The sequence below is a fragment of the Apostichopus japonicus genome, chromosome 3, assembly GCF_037975245.1.
Source record: "Apostichopus japonicus isolate 1M-3 chromosome 3, ASM3797524v1, whole genome shotgun sequence".
Taxonomy (NCBI): Eukaryota; Metazoa; Echinodermata; class Holothuroidea; order Aspidochirotida; family Stichopodidae; genus Apostichopus; species Apostichopus japonicus.
Genome location: NC_092563.1, coordinates 29,509,102 through 29,532,018, shown reverse-complemented (window position 1 = coordinate 29,532,018; position 22,917 = coordinate 29,509,102). Strand labels below are relative to the sequence as shown.

The following is a 22,917-nucleotide window of genomic DNA, read 5'->3' as shown; positions in this document are numbered from 1 at the left end:
CTGTATTGCCATTATGAATTCATAGTAACTCTCCCATTCGTTTAAAGGTTTGTAACAATGTATTGACCCATTTGAAACCCTAATCAATGGTGACATTGGGCAAATTCAAAAATCATACCTATTCTTTTAGACGAATATGTAGTCGCGGAGAACGTTAATTGTTTTGTTTTTGAAGATACTGCGAGCCTAACATGAATACTTTGATATTACCACATATTTTTTTTATTCTTTTTTAACCTCCGAGATTTGCACTTCTCAATTTCCGTTAATGTCTAACAATAGCGTTACTGTATCATTTGATCCGTCGTTGGCATGTTTTTCATTACCGATGCATATCCAACATGCAAAACTACTATTATCCTAACACACTATAGCATATGCAAGCTGGAGCCTATACCGCAATTTTTCTCTGGATTTTCATAACGTTCCCAACATTATTGCAACGATATTTCTTAAGTTTCCCATGATTTTCAATATTTTATTATCATTAGAGTAGTAACAACAAAAGGGAAGTGTAGTGCTGTTGCTGCTAAATATTATTCCAGATAAAAACTGACCATTCTGTACATTTTATGAACAGTGACTTTTTAATTATTGGTCGCCACTGAAAGAATCAAGTAGGGTGAAAACGACAGGCTTCATTGTGCACATTTGAGTGTGAAAACTTTGCTTTGAGTGTTTTAATGAACGCAAAATTCTTTATAAATATGGCACCAAAATGTTGTCTTTAAAGGGTGTGAAGACTCGCGCAAAAAGAAACGTCTAATGCCGGTAAGTTTACCTAGTTTCGAATGAGGTGTAAGAGAAGTGTTAAACACTACCATCGATCCCAGAAAATACACACACAGCTTGCTACCGTCGGTAATTGGACACTAGTGTACAGTCAGTACATACAACCGCGGTCAATACCCACAGCACAGTATACAAACGATACAGCGATGGACAGTATAGTATCACCCACAAAGTTCAGTGATTTTTTTTTACCACAGGCTAATCCTTGATCTTTGTTTGGTGCAGATTTATTCTATTTCTATCAATCAGAAATGAAGACTTGCCAGCTGCACATGTGAACGGTTTGAATTTGGTCAGTTGTCACTTTACTAGGCGAAGAATGACATGGACCATTGAGTCAAAGAGACAAATCAATGATGTTGCTGTTGTTGTTTATTAGCTACCTGTCCAGCATTCTATAGTCTCACTATGTCCTGTATATTATACAGTGGCCTGTATGTCAAATAGCAACATGAAATTACCAAAACAAAATGTACTCCCGGTACTGTAAAAATAGAAAGTGAAGGCCACCATAATCTACCTACTATATACTAAAACTACACTTTAAAAGATACAAGCCTTGAAGTATACATCGTTCGTAAGGCTGGTACAACAAATAAAACCCATCAATTGTGAAGGTGATATATAACATTCATGAGGTATGAACATGTAAGTAATGATAGTCACTTAATTTGATTCTAAAGAAATATTCAGCAGTTAATTCATTAGAAGCCAGAAAACTGCCTGCAAAATCGTTTCATTCCTTTCGGCTTAATATGTGAGAAAGAATTCCTCATTTTAACCACGGTTGTTCTCATTGCTGCCGTGACTTGGTTATAATGGTATGAGATTTTCTTTTAATTTGTTTTATTCCGTTAGTCATTGCTGCTTTTATGAGCTTCTGTTGAGCGGCATTGAAAGGATTAAATGGTAAAGCTTGATGAGGCAGATGAAACTGGCCTTCCTGATTCTTCAAGGTACAGATTAACCTATCTTCATTTAAGGGAAGTTCCAAAAACTCCACAATTCTTTTCAACTCAGTTCGTAAATCGCCCTTTAGATCTTGAAAATGAACCATTAACAGTCTGTCGTTATTCGCAAAGTTTGCTGTGATATTACTAACTATGTTTTGCCATCTTCTAAGTTGACTGTCAATAAGTTTCCGCCAAGCTAAGAGGAGAAGAAATGTTGAAATACAAAGTTAATGAATGATGAAATGGTCGATAGAATAACATGCATTATGGTGAATCCGACTAGCTCATATATTATATAGGTAACAAGTACCGTATCGTACTTCATGGTTGTAATATTTTGTTTAACAGGCCAGTGTCATCGAAGCTTCAGGACACCGAGAAATAACCTGGCGGATAAGATACAGCAAGAAGACTCTTTCGCCAATTTTCCTAATGAAGCTTTTTTCCAGTAATGTTGTTTTAGTACTGAAAAATTGATCAATAAATTCACAAGCGCTTTTTGCATTCCTACAAACCACAGGTGATATTTCCATGTCACTGGAATCAAAGTTAATTGAATTGAATGGAAAATTATGCGTTACGTGAACTCGGCTAAAAATATTTTCATTGACAAATTAATGTAGCCTAGGCTTTGAACTTTTCTCTTACTGTTACGTAATGTTTTCTTTTCTTCATTAGTTGATCAGTTTAACTAACTGTTAGTGTGCTCATCCCAAGCCCACTCAGTGCAGGGTGACCAGCATACTTCCTCATCACACCATTATAATTATTTTACTGTATTTAACTGTACCGTATACTTTGCATTGCTGAGAAATGAATTAACGAATGAATGAATGGTACTCTTACATAATCTCACAAAGTCATACATATGTTATATCGTTTAAACTTACCATATGATTTATATAGGGTTATTGGTGCTATTCTGGTGTGTAATCCACCGTTTTTTCCATGTAGTCGATTGAACTCGGCTTTAATGGCTTCGAAGAAATCCCTGACCAACAATATCGTTTTATATATCTTTTGGGGTTCTCTGATTGCGTGCATTTTCACAGCCACCGTTCTCCCTGTATATGCAGGAACGGCTTCTCCGAGAAAACCTGCAGAAAGTCAGAACACTTTACTCTTACAATCAGGTTGCGATTAACTTTATTACCAAGTCATTAACATTAACTGCTGCAGGACATGATGTTTAATAAAACATAAAATGTTTTATGCTTGTAACATATTGATAACATATTGATATCGATCGGATCAATACATTCATACATTATTGAATTAGCACTATTAACTGACAACAAAAGGTGCTTTCTAACAAAGTTGAATATCATGTATTAAATGTCTTAAGTGCTTTACTTTAAATATAAAAATGTAATGATTAGTTCGGGCATTTTCATATGCATCAGATATCCAAATCATGTATTTAAATCACAAGTATTAAATATTCATGTTTTAGTCACCTCCTGCTATCAGTGTTCTGTCGTTATATATACTGCCTGTATATATGCCTGTCACTCTCTCTATCAGGTACCTCAGCCATGTGTTTCCTGAGCCGGGTAAACTCGCCAAAGCTACCACTGCTAAACTTCCAGGAGGCATTAACGTCACATTCTGGCATATATTTAGTATTGCTGTAGAGAAGAAAAGGAAATCCCATACCATGTATTTGTTAATGAAATCGGGAAAAAAAGACGCTGAGTCCTATTTCACTTAAGTCAATGAGAGATATACAGTAGCGTATAGTACCGTCCATACAAATTCAAAATCACTAATATTATGCAAATTAGAACATGAGGATCAAAATTATAACAAAGCAAAAGCAAACATGATTTACAAAGAAAGAAAGAGCCAAAAAGATAACGGAAAAGAGAGACAGCTGAGCGAAGTTACAAAATAACTGTGGAAATTACGAGCATATAAGTCATGAAAGTTCCAGAACATACCTTTCGGCACATCGTCAACTGATTGCTGTGAAATGTTTCCCTTCACTTGAGAGATGCCTTTTACAGTTGGTGCATCTTGATGTAAAAACTTCGTTCCTATTGGTCCTTGCGTAAATGACGTAAGTCTCTCAATATTATGGCTTCTATACTTTGGTTGCTCAGCGGTATAAGTTATGAATGTAGGTTCCCATGTAGCATAGAACACCATCACGATAGGTAGAGCCACCAGTGTTATGAAATAGATCAGTGAACTCTGCGACAGCAGGACAGTCCATGTCTTCATCATTATAGGTATTCAGCAATTTCCCAAAACAGACCGCTGACACCCAGATGTCCTTCAGTGTGAATATATATATATATATATATATATATATATATATAAATATATATATATATATATATATACATATATATATATATATATATATATATATATATATATATATTATATATATATATATATATATATATATATATATATATATATATATATATATATATAGAAAAAATCCACTTCACGACCAGTTTCGTCCTTTTTGGACTCATCGGGCGAAGGTAGGAATCGAACCCCGGATATTCGTGTCACGAACCGAAGTCCGTACCACACTACCATAGTGATTCTACTGGTGTGTTAAAGCGTTAAAATTATACGCTTTAAAGCATTAAAATAACTGCTTCCTGCTGGACATTGTAAGTAAATGATATAACAGATGGATTACCGGAATATTACAGATATATTGTTACTGGTCGCCACTACATTATCTTAACATATTGATATCTATAGACTAAAAGCGATGCTGCAATCATACTGCTAATTGGTCAGCACGCTACGTTAGCAAGCGAGTACAAGTTTCACAAGATGGTGCTCCGTCCTTCTTTACATGGCAAGGAAGTTTATATGGTGTGCCTGCTATGCCGAATATGTCGGATTAAATTTACATATGTTGGTTTCTCGGGCTCTCATTGGAAGATCATTGTCACAGATCGTTTTCTTGTCCTCTGATTGGACGAAATCTACATATTTCAATTTAAATTGACATAACTTTTACAATTGTTACGTTTTGTTGAAATAACCGTTTAAATGTAAAATTAAAAGCTCATTTAGCAAAAGTGGCTGAACAAATAAGTGTAGCACAAACACTAAAGGTCAGCTCCTCAGAAGCAACACAAAACTCAATAGCAACACATAACAGTATCATGCAAATCTGTCACTGACAAATAGTGCTGGAGTTCATCCATAGTGTCTTCTTTGTTTGTGCAAATTTGAAAGAACTTTTGTATGATTAACATTTACAGCTTAACTTACATTTAGGCCTGGACTGAAGAACCGATGTCATTGTTATTGTAGGCTTAAAGGAGCAAACTGAATATTTAGCAAAGTTTAAAGGTAAACATGGTGAATACGAAAGAACTGTAGAACCCAAGGCTTACTATAGCACTGAATATGTACCTCTTTCGTTAAACTATATGGCGTATCTACCTAATGCCATATTTTATAACAGCTCATTGAGCAATGCTACATGATATTGCTAACATCAACAACTGTTTTAGTTCTTGTGCAAACAATTATGTAGGATAAAGGAAAGGTTTCATGATAAAGAAACCTGATTTGGTGCAAACATTAATGTTTCAAGCACTGTAGCACGCGCAATTCATCATTGAGAGGTGTAGTTGCTACCAACTTCAATGGCAAGTACATAAATTATAGTGATCAGCCTGACACAGACTTACCTAGCAGTTTCTCTTACTTGTTTATCAAATGAAAGTAACAAAGTGATGCCGTAAATATTCTCTGCAATCTTGGACCATTCTTTCCCCACTGTTCTATGTATACTTGCTTCATAGTGTCAAGCTTCCACAGCAATCGTTATGTAGTGCGACTTCAAACGGAAATGGAGGTTGTTAAGAAACATTTAATCAATGTTAAGCCATACTTCAACTTCAGATGCAATGTCAAATAGTGTGATAGTGTAGTGTAGTTATTACTTGCATCCGCTATTAGGGTAACCTTTCACAAATATAGCAGCTATTACAGGAAGCTGGGGACTAAAGGCGATACGTGAATATGGAGAATCGCAGATCTGTCAACTCTCCCAGTTCTTAATACAATCTATTGTTCTTCAGATATTGGTGTGCTAGTTTCCTGGCTATATTAGGTTTTATAATGGGCTTTGAATATGTTTTTACCTTGACTAGGATGTGCATGGTAAAATCAGCTTTGCTTTGGGTGAAAGTATTGTATAAAAAGCTTGTGTAATTTTTTTCTGTAGCGCAAACGTTTTCGCAAAAGTACCTTTTCATAGCCTCTAAAATTGCAAAAGAGACTATGAACCCAATGATGATGCTATATCACTGTTTATATTGCTATCGTTGTTTAGTTAGCAGTACAGGACTGGATAAATAATCTTTTGCAAATAGGACAACCTATAATTCGTCTCTTCCTCATTTCCTCAGATTCAGAAACTTTCATCGAGAAGACTGTTACCAAAATGCTACTCCTGGTGCCTGGTATCTCTTTATTGAAGTAAAATCCCTTCTTTTCCATTAGTTTATATAAAGTCTAATATGATACTCAACTGGTTCTTCAAGTAGGGGGCCTACGTACTCAATTGCCTTCAAGCAAATTTAAACACTTCCTTTTCTGTGAGTTTCTGGTTCGTTGTTAATTCATAACACTTACCGGTGCCTTTTGTACTCCTATGATACAAGTAGATAAGCTTCCTTAAAGTCAAGTAACACACTTAGCTGAATAAATTATTGTAAAATGATTCATTCATGGCACTCCACGTGTCATAAATCCTTCTATTGTCAGCTGCCAGTGCCTTCACCTGCCTTCTTTGGTTAAAGTCATGATTAATTTTTAAGACATTCAGTGCCTTATGTCTTCCAACTTTTAAAAATAGGTCAGTTACCTTCTAGACAGGCAAACCTTCTATTTCATGATATGCTGAAAAGTGCCCTATTGCCGAATAAAAACACCTACGTTTCACAAGTTTTATGAAATGCTTTATTCATAGATCTCTAAAATGACTAACTAGATATGCTCAAAGCCAAGTGAATGACATAATTGACAATGTTAGTTGTTAGTCATACCTGTCTACCTGTTAACATCAATACTTACAGACTTACAGTAAATAACGATGTGCTTCTTCTTGCTCCTATATCCTTTCGTGGTCCATGAAACATAATTACACACATCAATCGACACAATTCCTGGCTTTGTTTGATTTCAATTGAGAACTTTTAATCCAAAGACACAGACATTCCATTGAATACATTTCTGTATTGCCATTATGAATTCATAGTAACTCTCCCATTCGTTTAAAGGTTTGTAACAATGTATTGACCCATTTGAAACCCTAATCAATGGTGACAATGGGCAAATTCAGAAATCATACTTACTCTTTTAGACGAATATGTAGTCGGCGGAGAACGTTAATTGTTTTGTTTTTGAAGATACTGCGAGCCTAACATGAATACTTTGATATTACCACATATGTCAAGGTATGTAATATATCTTCTGTTCTACCACTGATTCTGTTTCAAAAGCAGTAGGGTTGACCTCTACGTTTGATATTTCAGTATAAGATTTAATCACATACGCATCATCGTTGTGAAGGTATTTGTAATTCAGTTCCAAACACTATCTTTCATGCATGAGCTTTTTCCGCGAATTCGCGGATTTTCGTGAACTCTTTTTTACCTCCGAGATTTACACCTCTCAATTTTCGTTAATGTCTAACAATAGCGTTACTGTATCATTTGATCCGTCGTTGGCATGTTTTTCATTACCGATGCGTATCCAACATGCAGTGGGACAAAGCTACTATTATCCAAACAGACTATAGCATACGCAAGCTGGAGCCTATACCGCAATTTTTCTCTGGATTTTCATAACGTTCCCAACACTATTGCAACGATATTTTCTTAAGTTTCCCATGATTTTCAATATTTTAGTATCATTAGAGTAGGGACAACTAAGGAGAAGTGTAGTGCTGTTGCTGCTAAATATTATTCCAGATTAAAACTGACCATTCTGTACATTTTATGAACAGTGACCTTTTAATTATGGGTCGCCATGATTGAAAGAATCAAGTAAGGTGAAAACGACAGGCTATAGGCATGTGGCTTCAGTGTGCACATTTTGAGTGTGAAAACTTTGCTTTGAGTGTTTTAATGAACTCAAAATTCTTTACAAATATGGCACCAAAATGTTGTCTTTAAAGGGTGTGAAGACTCGCGCAAAAACGTCTAATGCCGGTAAGTTTACCTAGTTTCGAATGAGGTGTAAGAGAAGTGTTAAACACTACCATCGATCCCAGAAAATACACACACAGCTTGCTACCGTCGGTAATTAGACACTAGTGTACAGTCAGTACATACCGCTGTCAATACCCACAGCACAGTATACAAACGATACAGCGATGGACAGTATAGTATCACCCACAAAGTTCAGTGATTTTTTTTACCACAGGCTAAACCTTGATCTTTTTATGGTGCAGATTTATTCTATTTCTATCAATCAGAAATGAAGACTTGCCAGCTGCACATGTGAACGGTTTGAATTTGGTCAGTTGTCACTTTACTAGGCGAAGAATGACGTGGACCATTGAGTCAAAGAAACAAATCAATGATTTTGTTGTTGTTTATTAGCTACCTGTTCAGCATTTTATAGTCTCACTATGTCCTGTAAAACAAACAGGGTCCTGTATGTCAAATAGCAACATGAAATTACCAAAACGAAATATAATCCTGGTACTTTAAAAAGAAAGTGAAGGCCACCATAATCTACCTACTATATACTAAAACTACACTTTAAAAGATACAAGCCTTGTAGTATACATCGTTCCTTAAGCTGGTACAACAAATAAAACCCATCAATTTTGAAGGTGATATATAACATTCATGTGGTATGAACATCATTTAGCGAACCTTTATATAGTAAGTAATTATAGTCACTTAATTTGATACTAAAGAAATATTTAGCTGAAAAGTCCTTATAGAAGCCACCATGTGAAAACTGATTACTTTAATTCCGTAGTCTGACAGATCAAAATTTTTAGAGTTCTTAAAATGGATAAACAAGTGTAGAACGGCCTGACAGCTTCAGAACTATGAACATTAAGCTATAAGAAGCTTTATTAGCTCGTCTTTGGTTTGGTTGGTATTTACGCTATGCTGGTTAAACTGTTATTAAACAGCTTGTCATTGTGACACAAAATTCCCGAAAAATCCGCTTCAATACTTCCTTGTTCATCATGTCAGTCCTTGATTCTGGGATGTTTGATCCTTGTGCTTCGTAAATGGCTCTCTAAAAGAAACATTCCACAGATAACGTCATTAACAGTCAGAAATCTATCCAAACTGTCCACAAAATTGTTTTTATTCCTTTTGGCTTTATATGTGAGAATGAATTCCTCACTTTAAGCGTTGTTCTCATTGCTGCCGTGATTCGGTTATATTGGTTTAAGAGTTTCTTTTAATTTTTTTATTCCTTTAGTCATTGCTGCTTTTATGAGCTTCTGTTGAGCGGCATTAAAAGGATTAAATGGTAAAGCTTTATGAGGCCGATGAAACTGGCCTTCCTGATTCTTCAAGGTACAGATTAACCTATCTTCATTTAAGGGAAGTTCCAAAAACTCCACAATTCTTTTCAACTCAGTTCGTAAATCGCTCTTCAGATCTTGAAAATAAACCAATAACAGTGTGTCATTATCCGCAAAGTTTGCTGTGATACCATCAATCAGCTCTTTCCATCTTTTTAGTTGACTGTCAATAAGTTTCGGCCATGCTGAAAGGAGAAGAAAAGTTGAAATACAAAGTTAATGATTGATGAAATGGGTTAAGGTTAGAATTACGATAGAATAACATGCATTATGGTGAAAACCAACATATATTACATAGGTAGCCTAATTAGGACCATGTGGTACTTCAGGGGCGGATCCAGGATTTTAAAAACAAGGAGTGTAGTTCTAAGGCCGTTGAAGCGGACAGCGGGGGGGGGGGGGGTGAGGGCTCTCCCCGAAGAAATGGAGAGGGAGGGGGGCGGGTGTACACCCAAACCTTCTGGATTCGCGCCTGTCCCTGCACCTTCGAAACCGTAAAATGTCTTGTTAGAAAAACTGAAATAATACGATGTTTGCAAATATGAAATCTCATTAAACAGGGGTAGTCAAACGACAAGATATAGAGGTACGTTAAAAAATCGTCTATGAGGGAAACTCCGTTTTCATTGTGAAACTTTCAAGAAATAAGATCATAAGACATCCGTTCGAGAATGGTGTTTGACGGTTCAATGATTGCAATGTTTTGTGTTACAGGCCCTTGCTATCGAAGCTTCAGGACGCCGAGGGTTAGGGTTAGGGTTAGATAACCCGGCGGATAAGATACAGCAGGTAGACTCGTTCGCCATTGGAGACGATTAATCACGTTTTAATTAAATTTGCTAGTGAATTTGAATAGAGTACACTTATATGCTGGTTTAGTACATTAAAATTAACTTCTGGCAAAACCGTCTTAGCTGACATTTCATTTTTTAACAAAATATTTGGAATTTTGGACATTCATTTTCATTGGCGCATAAATAATATTATTTTTTCCTCTGAAAATGCTGAACAGGTCATTGCTGTTAATAAACATTTACTTTGTAAACACAAACAATTTGTCACCAATGTTTAACTGGAGTGTATTTTTGTACAGTATATTATTAGAATGTTATATATCTATGAAGGGTTTACTAGCGAACCTCTCATAGCCCACTAGTGTTTCAACTGGAGTGTAGTTTTTATACAGTTGACTAATGGAATGTTATATATCTATGACGGGCTTACCAGTGAACCTCTAAAAGGGCTTGGGATTTTGTAAGGAATTTATTTTGTTGAATTATTAATTGAGAATGTTGAAAAAAGGCTTTGAATGGTTTACTATAGCAAACCCTTTATAGCCCACTACTATTTCAACTGGAGTGTGCCTTAGAATACAATTTTGGACAATTCCATTGGCGCATAAATAATATTAATTTTTTCCTCTGAAAATGCTGAATTGTTCATTGCTGTTAATAAATATTTACTTTGTAAACACAAAACATTTGTCATGATATTTATTTCAAGTATTCTCAGATTTTCATTCAAGGGACAAAGTTTTCCAACAGTCTTTATATTTATATTGTATTATCTCATTAGCTGTATTTGGTGTTGATGGGAGACAATTTATTCACGTTTTAATTAAATTTGCTAGTGAATTTGAGTAGAGTACACTGAAATGCTGGTAGTACATTAAAATTTACTTTGCCAAAACCGTCTTAGCTGACATTTCATTTTTTTTAACAAAATATTTGGAATTTAAAATCTTCTCTTATCTTCCGGAAATGTTGTATTTTTTTTCTGCAGACGCCCATTTATTTCCCCAAACTAAATTTCTAAGCCATGAGATCTAAAATTTAAGGTTAAACTTACCATATGATTTATATAGGGTTATTGGTGCTAATCTGGTGTGTAATTCACCGTTTTTTCCATGTACGCGATTAAACTCGGCTGTAATGGCTTCGAAGAGATCCCTGATCAATAACATCGTTTTATTTATCTTTTTGGGTTCTTTGATTGCGTGCATTTTCACAGCCACCGTTCTCCCTGTATATGCAGGAACGGCTTCTCCGAGAAAACCTGCAGAAAGTAAGTCAGAGCACTTTACTCTTACAATCAGGTTGCTATTAACTTTATTACCACGTCATTATCTAAAAGATTAAATTCCACATGAACGGCAGCAGGACATGATGTTTATAAAACATAAAAATGTTTTATGCTTGTAATATATTGATCACATATTGATACCGCTCGGATCAATACATTCATACATCATTAAATTAGCACTATTAACTGACAACAGAGACTGATTTCTAATAAAGTTGAATATAATATATTAAAATGTGTTAGTTAGTATTCTTTGCTGCTTTATTTTATATATACACATGTAATGGTTAGTTCGGGGATTTTTATATGCATGAGATATAAAAATCATGTATTTAAAATGACAAGAATTAAATATTCATGTTTTAGTCACCTCCTACTGATAGTGTTCTGTCGTTATATATACTGCCTGTATATATGCCTGTCACTCTCTCTATCAGGTACCTCAGCCACGTGTTTCCTGAGCCGGGTAAACTCGCCAAAGCTACCACTGCTAAACTTCCAGGAGGCATTAACGTAACATTCTGGCATATATTTAGTATTGCTGTAGAGAAGAAAAGGAAATCCCATACCATGTATTTGTTAATGAAATCGAGAAAAAAAGACGCTAAGTCCTATTTCACTTAAGTCAATTAGAGATATACAGTAGCGTATAGTACCGTCCATAAAATTTCAAAATCACTAATATTAAGCAAATTAGAACACGAGGTTCAAAATTATCACAAAGAAAAAGCAAACATGATTTACAAAGAAATAAAGAGCCAGAAAGATAACGGAAAAGAGACAGCTGAGCGAAGTTACAAAATAACTGTGGAAATTACGAGCATATAAGTCATGAAAGTTCCAGAACATACCTTTTGGCACATCGTCAACTGATTGCTGTGAGACATTTAAAATTTCAGTGCCCCTCACTTGAGAGATGCCACTAACGGTTGGTGCAACTTGATGTAACAACTTCGTTCTTATTGGTCCTTGCGTAAATGACGTAAGTCTCTCAATATTATGGCTTCTATACTTTGGTTGCTCAGCGGTATAAGTTATGAATGTAGGTTCCCATGTAGCATAGAACACCATCACGATAGGTAGAGCCACCAGTGTTATGAAATAGATCAGTGAACTCTGCGACAGCAGGACAGTCCATGTCTTCATCATTATAGGTATTCAGCAATTTCCCAAAACAGACCGTTGACACCCAGATGTCCTTCAGTGTGAATATATGTATGCATGTATATATGGATATATATATAAATATATATATATATAGGCCTATATATATATGTATATGTGTATATATATATGTGTATATATATATATATATATAGCGTATATGCGTTTCAAATGTTCAATATAATTTTAAACAACATTAAACTCGGTTACATAAAACATAGAATCATCTTTTCTATATATATTCTTTTAAACTTTCACGTCTATTTCGGGTGGGCTTCAAATGGCATCCTTTCTTTATAACGGCTCTAGTATATGTTTCGTTGAGGGTTCTGTCAACGTTAATGGGTACAAAAAAATGAATGTTCTTTCTATGGCATGTCTCTATACGAGCGTGGGCCTTTTCATTTTCTTAGTTTCACGTTCTCTTTCTTTCTTCCTCGTTCAGCTTTAATTTAGCTCCTTCCCTGTCTCTTTTGCCATCTATAAAAGTACCAAAAACACCCAATTTAATTCGCAAAGTAATGAGTCAATATTATCTCAATGAAGGTGGAAAATGGTTGATCTACCGGTTCCTTTTCTTTTGAACTAAAATTCTGACTAACATTTCATAATTAAACAAGAGCAACTTACTGTCCAGCTTGTTTTCGGTTCAAGTCCGAGATAGAAAAGAGAGAGAACGTAGCTTTACGGTTCTGCTGATACCCTCATGCCGACGGAATTCCGAAACTCGTTTAACAATCATGATTACGTAATGCTTAACAATGCACAAAGCCATGGCTAAATAATAAGCATCCAATTAACTAAACACGCATAGAAATCAAAAAGTCTTAGGGGGTTATCCCAGAAAGAGTTGTGACATATATATATATATATATATATATATATATATATATATATATATATATATATATATATATGTATGTATATGTATATATATATATATATATATATAAATATATATATATATATATATATATATATATATGTATATATATATATAGGGAGATGATGGGAGATGGGATAGGGAGATATATATGCAGAGGGAGATGTAGGGAGAATGACGTCATGTGAGTTATACCGAAGCCACTCACCCAACTGTTGGCGCTTTGCTTGTGCGGCAAGAAAATACCGGTGCGTAATTCAAGCACTACGTCTTTGGCATAATTAAAGTGATAACGTTGCATTAATCACTCGAAATGGTGATATCATATGCCGCATTTAGTAAGCAAAATCGTCTAAAATGTGGTAGTGGACTGCAGTTTCACAGGTAATTCTTAGGAAGCGATAGTAGAAGCAATTACATAGGGATGTAATTACCTTACTAGTGTCGTAGTGTCGTCTGCTCTGCTGATGTATTGTTATTTACTATACCATGGATATATCCTCCAATTGCAACAACACTGTAAATGTGGCAAAAAGGAATACGCAGTATATGCATAGCCAGTAATCTGAGTTTTCAGCTAGGCCTAGGCCTACTCAGCCTAGCCAGGTATGTTCTGGACAGTAACTTTATAGGCTATTTGCCTTAATTTACTCAACTACGGTTTTATGGACTAATGATATTCACTAACCATGTTCGGGCAAAGATTTGTAGGCAAATTGACACACTTTAGCCACTGCTAGTGCTAACATCTCATAATTTGACGACTGTGACTGAATGTAGACATGCATCAAACTTTGTGCACTGAGAGCTGCATGCCCAGACTAATATGGAAGTATTACACAAAAGTAAGTTTGTGCGAGAAGGGGGGGGGGGGGGATTTTTCATGGCATTTTCCAGTGACAACTATGACACTATCTGAGTGGAGCGCTGAAATAACACAAGCACGACAAAAGTTGCCACGTGCCTCTCAGATACCGGAAATGACACTTTACAAAACATAAAAAGCTGCATAAAACACTCCAATTGCTCCAGTCATTAGAGGCGAATTTTTTGTTCAAAGTCGGTTTTTAGGAGTATAGTTATTACCACTCTGGTCGCCATAACATGTCTTCGTTGAGAAAAGTACACAAACTCTTTAAAGAAAACGGGTAAAATCAATTTCAATTTCAACGAGGAATGCACAATGTATGTATGAAGATGAACAGATGATCTGTTAATATATGTTACATATATATACAATAAAATATATAATATATATATTCAGAACAGTGCACAAACTTCCAGACTCTAAAGGGATTCGAACCTGTGCCTCCCGCTTTATATGCGGCCACACTAACCACTAAGCAAATGAACGCTGATTGCGTGGCCAGAAGTTCGAAACCGGTAAGGATGGTCGTAATTCCACTGCAGGCATTTCCCCCCTGTATCGAACAATGCTAGTTCTGCAGTGTTTTGTTTTTTTGAGACATATTTTGCCTTACTCTTGAGAACAAACATGATGCTAATCAACTCGGAATCATTTGTGATTCCTAAAGCCGGATCTCGAAAGAGATACTTTGAACAGACTCTGTTAAATGAAATGGAAATAAACGACAAAGGCAAATGAATATATATATATAATTGAAATTGTAGTCAGTTAGAAAATACAGAACAGTGAAAAAACTTCCACCCTCCATCAGGGTTCGAATCCTCCACTCCCACTTTATATGCGGACACCAGTTACCAGTATCGCATGCAAATGAGTCAGGTAAGTGCATCAATATAATAGTCTTATATATCCCTAACGGTTCACTAAAGGTCTTGACCATTGCAGAAGTTTCATGTGGAAAAAGGCCTATATTCAATGCTCTTTTACAACCAGATGAATTTCGAAATGCGCGTTATGCATACCGCTTGTGCTTGTAAATTACAAATCCAAAATGATAATACGGTTACTTTGTAAAGTAAATATTCAGCACAGATTCTAACTATTATTATTTCAACCGGAAAGATTGAGTTATTTCATAAATATCACTGTACTTTGTGAAGACAGTTTTAAAGGATTACCTTGGATTAAGCATTTCGATGTGAGCAGGTATAGGCAAAAACAGATCGGAAAACAGGTATTTGGTACTATACTGATCACTATCAATACTCACAGTTCGTGTGATTCACAATTTTTCTGTGTAACAACTACATAACAAAGGACCATGTCATACGTGACATAACTATAGCAATAACAACAGTAACATTTCATATGTATCTACAAATACTGTATTATTATATGCTGGTATCAATATATACTATGAAGAAGCCAACCGTAGACGTTTGCTGTATATTTGGTTTTCCTGCTGGCTTTCAATCCCCATTGATCGTCATTAATATCTGGAATGTTTTATAGCTATCTTCTCCACGTTTAAAAACTGTATGAAGTAGTCACTATAGGTTTGGTTGCATCAGTCATTGGATTTTTTGTGTCTCTGACGACGCGTCAAATGTTACTGGTAGCTTTATTGTATAGCTGCTATTTTTTGCTGCATATTTGTTGTTTACCCAAAAGTAGTATTATGTCAGAGTAAATCAGAAGATTCCTGCGATGTTGGATGTTAGATTTTTACCACATGAAGGTTACATTATAAAATAGTTAACATAGCCGCGTGGTTACTGTGGTGACTATACGTTAGAATCTGCAGTAAATTAAGTAGTAGGAATGAAACTCAATGCATGTTGAATGGTTCAAGGCAAGGCTGGAATCTATTCCAAATAGCAAACTATACGTTACCCGTCGGAGTTTCCATATTTGAAAGTGTATGCTGCGAGAAAGGTTTTGGACATTAAAATCGACAATGAAATATCTTGGAATGAGCAAGTCGATTCTGTTTGCAAGCTCGTTTCCAGTAGATTGGCTTTACTTTGACGTATAAAACCATTCATTGATACCGATACTTGTATTCTATTTTATAATGGATATATTTTACCGACGTTTGAGTATTGTAGTTTAGTATGGGATTTGAGTAATGTCAGAAATGTTCTCAGACTTAGTCGTCTACAGAAAGCTGCAGCAAGAATTATTCTCAATGCAAATGTGATGATAGAGCTGAAGACCTCTTCAAAACTTTAAACTGGTCCTTACTCAAAAAACGTTCAAAATGTGAAAGATGGAAAAATTCCACTTCACGACCGGTTTCGTCCTTTTGGGGCTCATCAGGCGAAGGTAGGAATCGAACCCCGGATCTTCGTGTTACGAACCTAAGCCCGTACCACTCGACCACAGTGATTCTACTGGTGTTTTAGAGCCTATAAATTGGCTTTGAATAACTGATATAACTAATATATATATATATATATATATATATATATATATATATATATATATATATATATATATATATATATATATATATATATATATATATATATATATATATATATATATATATTTATATATATATCATATAATACACACAGAGGTTCGAAACCGGTAAGGAAGGTCGTAATTCCACTGTTGGCATTTTTCACCTGTATCGAACAATGCTAGTTCTGTGTTTTGTTTTTTGTGACATATTTGCTTTACTCTAGAGATCAAACATAATGCTAAACAACTCGGAATCATTTGTGATTCCTAAGCCGGATCTCGAAAGAGATACTTTGAACAGACTCTGTTAAATGAAATGGAAATAAACGACAAAGGTAAATGAAAATATTTATAATTGAAATTGAAGTGAGTTGGAAAATCCAGAACAAAAAAAACATAAAACTTCCACTCTCCACCTATATTCGAATCCGGGCCCCCCGCTAGATATGCGGACACCAGTTACCAGTATCGCATGCAAATGTGTCAGGTCAGTTCATCAATTTAATAGTCTAGTAAAAAACCAAAATGATGATACGGTTTGTAAAGTATATATTCAGCACAGATTCTTACGATTAGTATTTCAACCGGAAAGATTGCATTATTATAAATATCACTGTGCTTTGTGAAGAGAGTTTTAAAGGATTACCTGGATTAAGCCTTTCGACGTGACCAGGTATAGGCAAAAAGAGATCGTAAAACAGGTTGGTTGGTACTATGCTGATCATTATCAATACTAACAGTTCGTGTGATTCACGATTTTCCTGTGTAAAAGCTGCATAATACGTGACATAGCTATAACAATTACAACAGTAGCCAGTAGTAGTTACAGTAGTAGACCTTCCTTTCTGCGTTATTGGATGTTAGATTTTTGTCACATATATAAAAATAAATATCATAGACGCGTGGTTACTATGGTGACGGTAAGTTAGAATCGGCAGTGCACAAAGGAGTAGTCATAAAACTCAAAGCATATTGATTGGTTCAAGACAAAGGCTAAAATCTATTCCAAATAACAAATAATACATTACTGTCGAAGTGTATGCTGCGTAAAGATTTTGGGCGTAAACATCGACAATGAATTATCTTGGAATGAGCAAGTCGATTCTGTTGCAAGCTCGTTTCTAGTAGTCTAAGATTGGCTTTACGTAGACGTATAAAACCACTGATTGATACTAATACTTGTATTCTATTTTATAATGGATATATTTTATCGATGTTTGAGTATTGTAGTTTAGTTTGGGGTATGAGTAATACCAGAAATGTTCTCAGAATTAGTCGTCTACAGAAGGCCGCAGTGAGAATTTTACGTTCTTGTATTCTTTAATATTGTTATTATGATTATACTATTTTTATTCTTCTTGTAGTTTTATATTTCAGGGCCTCGGGGAAAACTATCTTTACGCTAACCTAGTAGACCCTTGAATGTTAAATAAAACAAGTGACATAGACACCGTTTTAGTGTCGGGAAAAAGCACGCTCCAGTGAGAAATACTTGTGATAAGAAGTAATGATATTTGAGTTTAAATCCCATTGAAGTTGTTCAAAATCCTGAAAAATCATGGAATTCTGAATCGGTACCACCACCACCCCTCCTTTGCCCGTGCTAAAGAGGTGGTGTAGCCTATGATAAGAAAGTAACTCGGTACTATTTTCAGGTACTAATGTAGTAAATGATTGTAAATGGTTCGAATCCCTTTCTAACCCAAACTCTCTTTGCTCTTTTCAAATTTCATTATCATCGTCTGGTCTGTTTTCTGCTGTTACCTGTATCTATTTATCCCTTCCATATTTTCCGTATTCAGTCAGTAGAAAAAGGTACAACGTAAATGAATAGGAAGATGGTAACATAAGAATTAAGAAATCGTTGGAAACGTCTAAAGAAAATATTTCATCTTTGTTAGGAATTATGTGATATATTAGCATATTTCGGAATAAAAGGGCGCCCTCTGTACGTACACGTGGTATCTCATGTGAGGGTGTCCTCCCTTCTGATTAATTATTAGCAATTGAAGGTGCACATTTCCGAAATTTTCATTGTTAACTGGAAGTCTAAAAACATTTTTATCAATCAAATTATCTACTATTTGGACTAATTTGCCTACTTTTTGGGACTCAATTTTGGGTACTTTCTCTATTTCTGCAGATTTACTGGAAAGAGTGAATGGACAACCAGGATTTTTCCAAGCATGGCTAGAGGAAAAGGGATAAAAGGCAGAAAGGCCACAATGTTCCAGACAGGCAACAAAGTTGGATGCAAGCAAAAGTCAGAAGGGTTAGGTGAAACAGGAGTTCAGACTCCTAGTTACAAGAGACTTGAAAACCAAAACAGGGTAGTTTCTCGTCCAGTTATTTACAACATTATACCAAGCAACAGTGCAATGCAATTGATGCCACTGAAGAGAGATGAAGGTATTTGATACCATTGTTTCCAAACAGTTCTGGTAATATAATAATTGAAGTAAATGAGTATCGGCTATTACACTTGCCGTCCGTTTTGCGAAGTCAAGAAAGGAGATGTGAAACAGGTTTTGCCCATGGTAAGAGGTTTATCAGACATTTACGGCACCATAGAAATGGCGGTGGTTGACAAACTTGATTACCGGTTTTAAGTATAAAGGTCTAAAGGGCTTGAAAATTATTCGTAGCATTTAAGAACTGGTTGAAATGTTCAAAGGGCTATGATATTTGTTAGTTTTGTTACGTAGTGTCAGATTAAGCAGCTGTTTGTACAATATTTTCAAAACCCACTGAATATAAATTCCAAAGTGACAAACATCAACAGTGCCTCTTTCACACTTTCTATGCAATTCTGATGCACATCAGAAGGCTACAAAAACTCATTTACCTTTCAAAGTCCAATTTTCAACGTTTCCATGATGTATTTACCTGAGTTTGTTAAAGAAGAAAATCAATTCACGATTTCATACCCAATTTGATATAAGATGGCACCCCTGCTATATTTTTAATCAGATCTTAATTTAGTTGCGGAACAGAAAATGATAAAAAGTTGGGAAGCTGTCGGGAAGGCTTTTATTCCACCATAACTTCTGAAGTGAAACTTTTATCTAAATAACAGTTGAAAACCAGCTTCCATACTGTCCTTTCATCTCAGCCTTTCTCAGACGTCTGTTGGTTGAATGAGCCAATAAATTAGCTCGGTGAGGGAAAAGCTTTGAAGGTGGCAGTAAATTATTTCTTGACATCTGACCATGATAAATGATCTTTTGCGAATAAGGCAAGCTCTAATTTGTTTCTTTCTCATTTGTTTAGATTGGGAATCTTTCATCAGGAAGTCACCAAAAGAATTACCAAAATGCTGCTCCTGTTGCCTGCCACGGTAGCTCATTATTGAAGTAAAATCCCTTTTTTCCATGAATTAATATAAAGTATAATATGATACTCAACTGGTTCTTCAAGTACGTACTCAATTGCCTTTAAACAACTAAAAACACTTCCTTTTCTGTGAGTTACTGGTTCGTTATTAATTCATAACATTTACCAGTGCCTTTTGTACTCCTATGATAAAAGTAGATTAGCTTCCTTAAAGTCAGGTAACACACTACTTTTTCATAATCTATTGTAAAATGATTCATTCATGGCACTCCACGTGTCATAAATCTTTCTATCTAGCTGCCTTCAAGTCAAATAAGCACCCTTCACCTATTCGTTAAAGTGATTAATTTTAAAGAAATCCAGTGCCCTATATCTTCCTTTAACTTTAACTTTTAACAGTTGGTCAGTTGTCTTCTAGTCAGGCAAACCTTCTTTTCATGAATACTTGAAAGTGCCTTCACGTCAAATAAATAACCTTCTTTTCACAAGTTTTTGCGAAATGCTTTATTCATAGATTTCTCTTTGCCTTTTGATTCTTTTCTAAGGAAAAGTCGCCCAGGAAAGAACCTGGGCACGAAACCAAACTACCAAACGACTGATCCGCTCTCAGCCCCAGTCCCCTTGCATGGGGACTGTGACTGTGTGATCATCGTCGGGTGTGCATCACAATTCCCCTCGAAAGGGAACAGATACTACATATGATCTTAGCCAAAAGGCCTTTTGATTCAGTATGAATTAACTAGATGTTAGTCATACCAGTCTACCTCAATACCCACAGTAAATATTAGCGTGCTTCTTCTTGTTCGTATTGCCATGCGTGGTGAATGAAACATACGCACATCAGTGGGAAGAAGGACCACAATAAGCATACAAAGGAAGATATCAATATAAGATTATTTTTGTTACAAAGCACATTCCAAAGTGTGCTATTTTTTACCAGATGGTGCTTACATCTGTCTAGTTATATATTTTAGTATTTACCAAGTTAACATTCCTGCTATGAATCAAGATCATAATAAGCAATTTACAAAAATGAACCATGTTCTATACAAGAAGCCAGCTTCTTCAACTTCGTACTCATCCTACTGCTAATTCAAAATGGTTGAGTGACTCTATTGTTCGGTCGAGGAGATTTAAATTGTTGACTTATGGCATCAGTAAAACACATCACAAGGTTCATTCTCGTTGAGCCAATGTAAACGATTGAGTCCTGGACCTGCTAATTGTGCGGCATGAACAGATACCGACCGATAAAGCCAATGCTTGGCCAAGGGAAATATGACGACACAAACACAAGACATCACTTCTCTTAAAGACAGGTCGGTCATTTCTACTTGAAGCATGTTAGTATTGAAAAGGACCATGTACGATCCACAGTGACCTCTCCTAAACCTTACACACATCAATACTGGTTCCGTATGCAACAAGATTGTGGATATGCTTGATAATGTGCACGATCATAAGATTGATCTTGATGTATGACTGAAACATGGATCTCTCAAAATGATGCTTTGGCCAGGTATGAACTGAAAGCTCCGGGTTACATTTTTCTTGACAGTCCCAGGCAAAGTGAACGTAGCGGTGGTGGAACTGGCACGCTATTTATGGACAATGTTGGAGTTGCTATGATTAATAGTGGTTAAGAGGACTCATTTGAGCTTTCCGAATGGATGCATTAACTGCAAAGGTATCATGTCCAGTCGTGTATCATCTACCGACCGCCTTATTCTGCTAACCAACCTGTTAAAACTTTCAGTTTTTACAAGCAATTTGCCAAATATCTACATTCGTGTGCTAACAGCAGGGACCAAATATTAATTGTTGGCGATGTTAACATTCACATGGAGAGGATGACACCGATCAGTGAAATGTTCTTCTGACCAGTATGGCATTATAGAACAGTTAGTCACCAAATCGACTAATGTGTCCGGTAATATTTTATAAAATAGGTGCCATGTTCAAACTTACGATTGACGACATCTTCGTAAAGACAATGAATGGAACATGATGACTTGTTTTCTTGTTATCCTTCCCTTTGCCTCCTTTTAATTTTCCGAGCTCTTGGAAACAGTTAAACCATCATTTTTCCTCTGCTAAAGAAACCTGGTCTTGAACCTAAGTTTAATAACTATACAGACCAGTAAGCAATCTCCCATTTATTTCTAAACTGGTTGAAAGGGTCGTTGTTGAGCAATTTAGTCACCATTTGAAAAACACAATCTTTTACCTGACTTCCAGGTACAGCACTGAAAGTGCTCTTGAAAAGTTCACAATGATATTATCACAAGCATGGATTACAGGAAATCACCTCTTATGTTCCTAATTGACTTAAGTGCTTCTGAAATTGTGAATCCAAAGACACATGTATTTCGTTGAATAACTGTGTGTGTTGCTTTTATGAATTCATAGTAACTCTCTCTTTCGTTTAAGGGTTTGTCAAAAATTTATTGACCGATTCGAAACCCTGATCTATTGTGATGATGGGCAAACGAACAAATTATGTCAGCTCTTCTAGATGAATATGTAGCCGCCCAGAACGGTCATTTCCTTGTTTAAAAGATACTGCAAGTCTAGCATATGAATAGTCATTTTTTATATTTTATTTTTTATATTACCACATATTTCAAGGTATATGTAAAAGGACTTCTGTTCTATCAATGATCCTGTTTGAAATACAATATGCTTTATAAGTAGAAGTGTTGACAACCTCTACGTATGATAGTTCAGTATTAAAATTAATCACATACGCATTATTTATGTGAAGGTATTTGAAATTCATTCCCAAACACTATATTTGCATCGTGCATATTTATTCTACTTTTATTAATCA

At 35.6% G+C, this 22,917-nt stretch overlaps 2 protein-coding genes across 22 annotated transcripts; one reads left to right on the top strand and one right to left on the bottom strand.

The window, feature by feature from the left end:
* Positions 1-234: 234 nt before the first annotated feature.
* Positions 235-18,157, bottom strand: LOC139965805 (sialate:O-sulfotransferase 1-like). Of its 20 annotated transcripts, XM_071968532.1 has the most exons (11): positions 15,467-15,612; positions 13,855-13,937; positions 12,225-12,571; positions 11,744-11,914; positions 11,140-11,346; positions 6,807-9,476; positions 5,417-5,565; positions 3,686-4,020; positions 3,203-3,373; positions 2,636-2,842; positions 240-1,941 (listed from the first exon to the last, which is right to left on the bottom strand). In XM_071968532.1, the coding sequence occupies exons 8-11, from the start codon at positions 3,969-3,971 to the stop codon at positions 1,586-1,588; spliced, it is 1,020 nt and encodes a 339-aa protein (XP_071824633.1). In that variant the 5' UTR covers positions 3,972-4,020; positions 5,417-5,565; positions 6,807-9,476; positions 11,140-11,346; positions 11,744-11,914; positions 12,225-12,571; positions 13,855-13,937; positions 15,467-15,612; the 3' UTR covers positions 240-1,585. The 20 variants fall into 20 exon arrangements, with proteins under 20 accessions (XP_071824628.1, XP_071824622.1, XP_071824629.1 ...); XM_071968533.1 differs by lacking the exon at positions 5,417-5,565 and having other exon boundaries at positions 239-1,941; XM_071968534.1 differs by lacking the exon at positions 5,417-5,565 and having other exon boundaries at positions 239-1,941; positions 6,815-9,476.
* On the top strand, positions 13,715-22,887 carry LOC139965810 (uncharacterized). Of its 2 annotated transcripts, none has more exons than XM_071968549.1 (3): positions 13,715-13,804; positions 18,898-19,163; positions 20,025-22,887. In XM_071968549.1, the coding sequence occupies exons 1-3, from the start codon at positions 13,734-13,736 to the stop codon at positions 20,093-20,095; spliced, it is 408 nt and encodes a 135-aa protein (XP_071824650.1). In that variant the 5' UTR covers positions 13,715-13,733; the 3' UTR covers positions 20,096-22,887. The 2 variants fall into 2 exon arrangements, with proteins under 2 accessions (XP_071824650.1, XP_071824651.1); XM_071968550.1 differs by lacking the exon at positions 13,715-13,804 and adding an exon at positions 16,866-17,241.
* Positions 22,888-22,917: the final 30 nt, after the last annotated feature.

Bases quoted from the DNA above. Each gene is read 5' to 3' on its own strand.
- LOC139965805 (XM_071968527.1), bottom strand. From the start codon at position 12,522: ATGATGAAGACATGGACTGTCCTGCTGTCGCAGAGTTCACTGATCTAT. The intron at 11,347-11,743 runs GTGACTAAAACA...TACTTTCTGCAG, and splicing joins CAGAACACTATCAGTAGGAG to GTTTTCTCGGAGAAGCCGTT. The intron at 1,942-11,139 runs GTAAGTTTAACC...TTCTCCTCTTAG, and splicing joins AACCCTATATAAATCATATG to CTTGGCGGAAACTTATTGAC.
- LOC139965810 (XM_071968549.1), top strand. From the start codon at position 13,734: ATGGTGATATCATATGCCGCATTTAGTAAGCAAAATCGTCTAAAATGT. The intron at 13,805-18,897 runs GTAATTCTTAGG...CTATTTCTGCAG, and splicing joins AGTGGACTGCAGTTTCACAG to ATTTACTGGAAAGAGTGAAT. The intron at 19,164-20,024 runs GTATTTGATACC...TCATTTGTTTAG, and splicing joins GCCACTGAAGAGAGATGAAG to ATTGGGAATCTTTCATCAGG.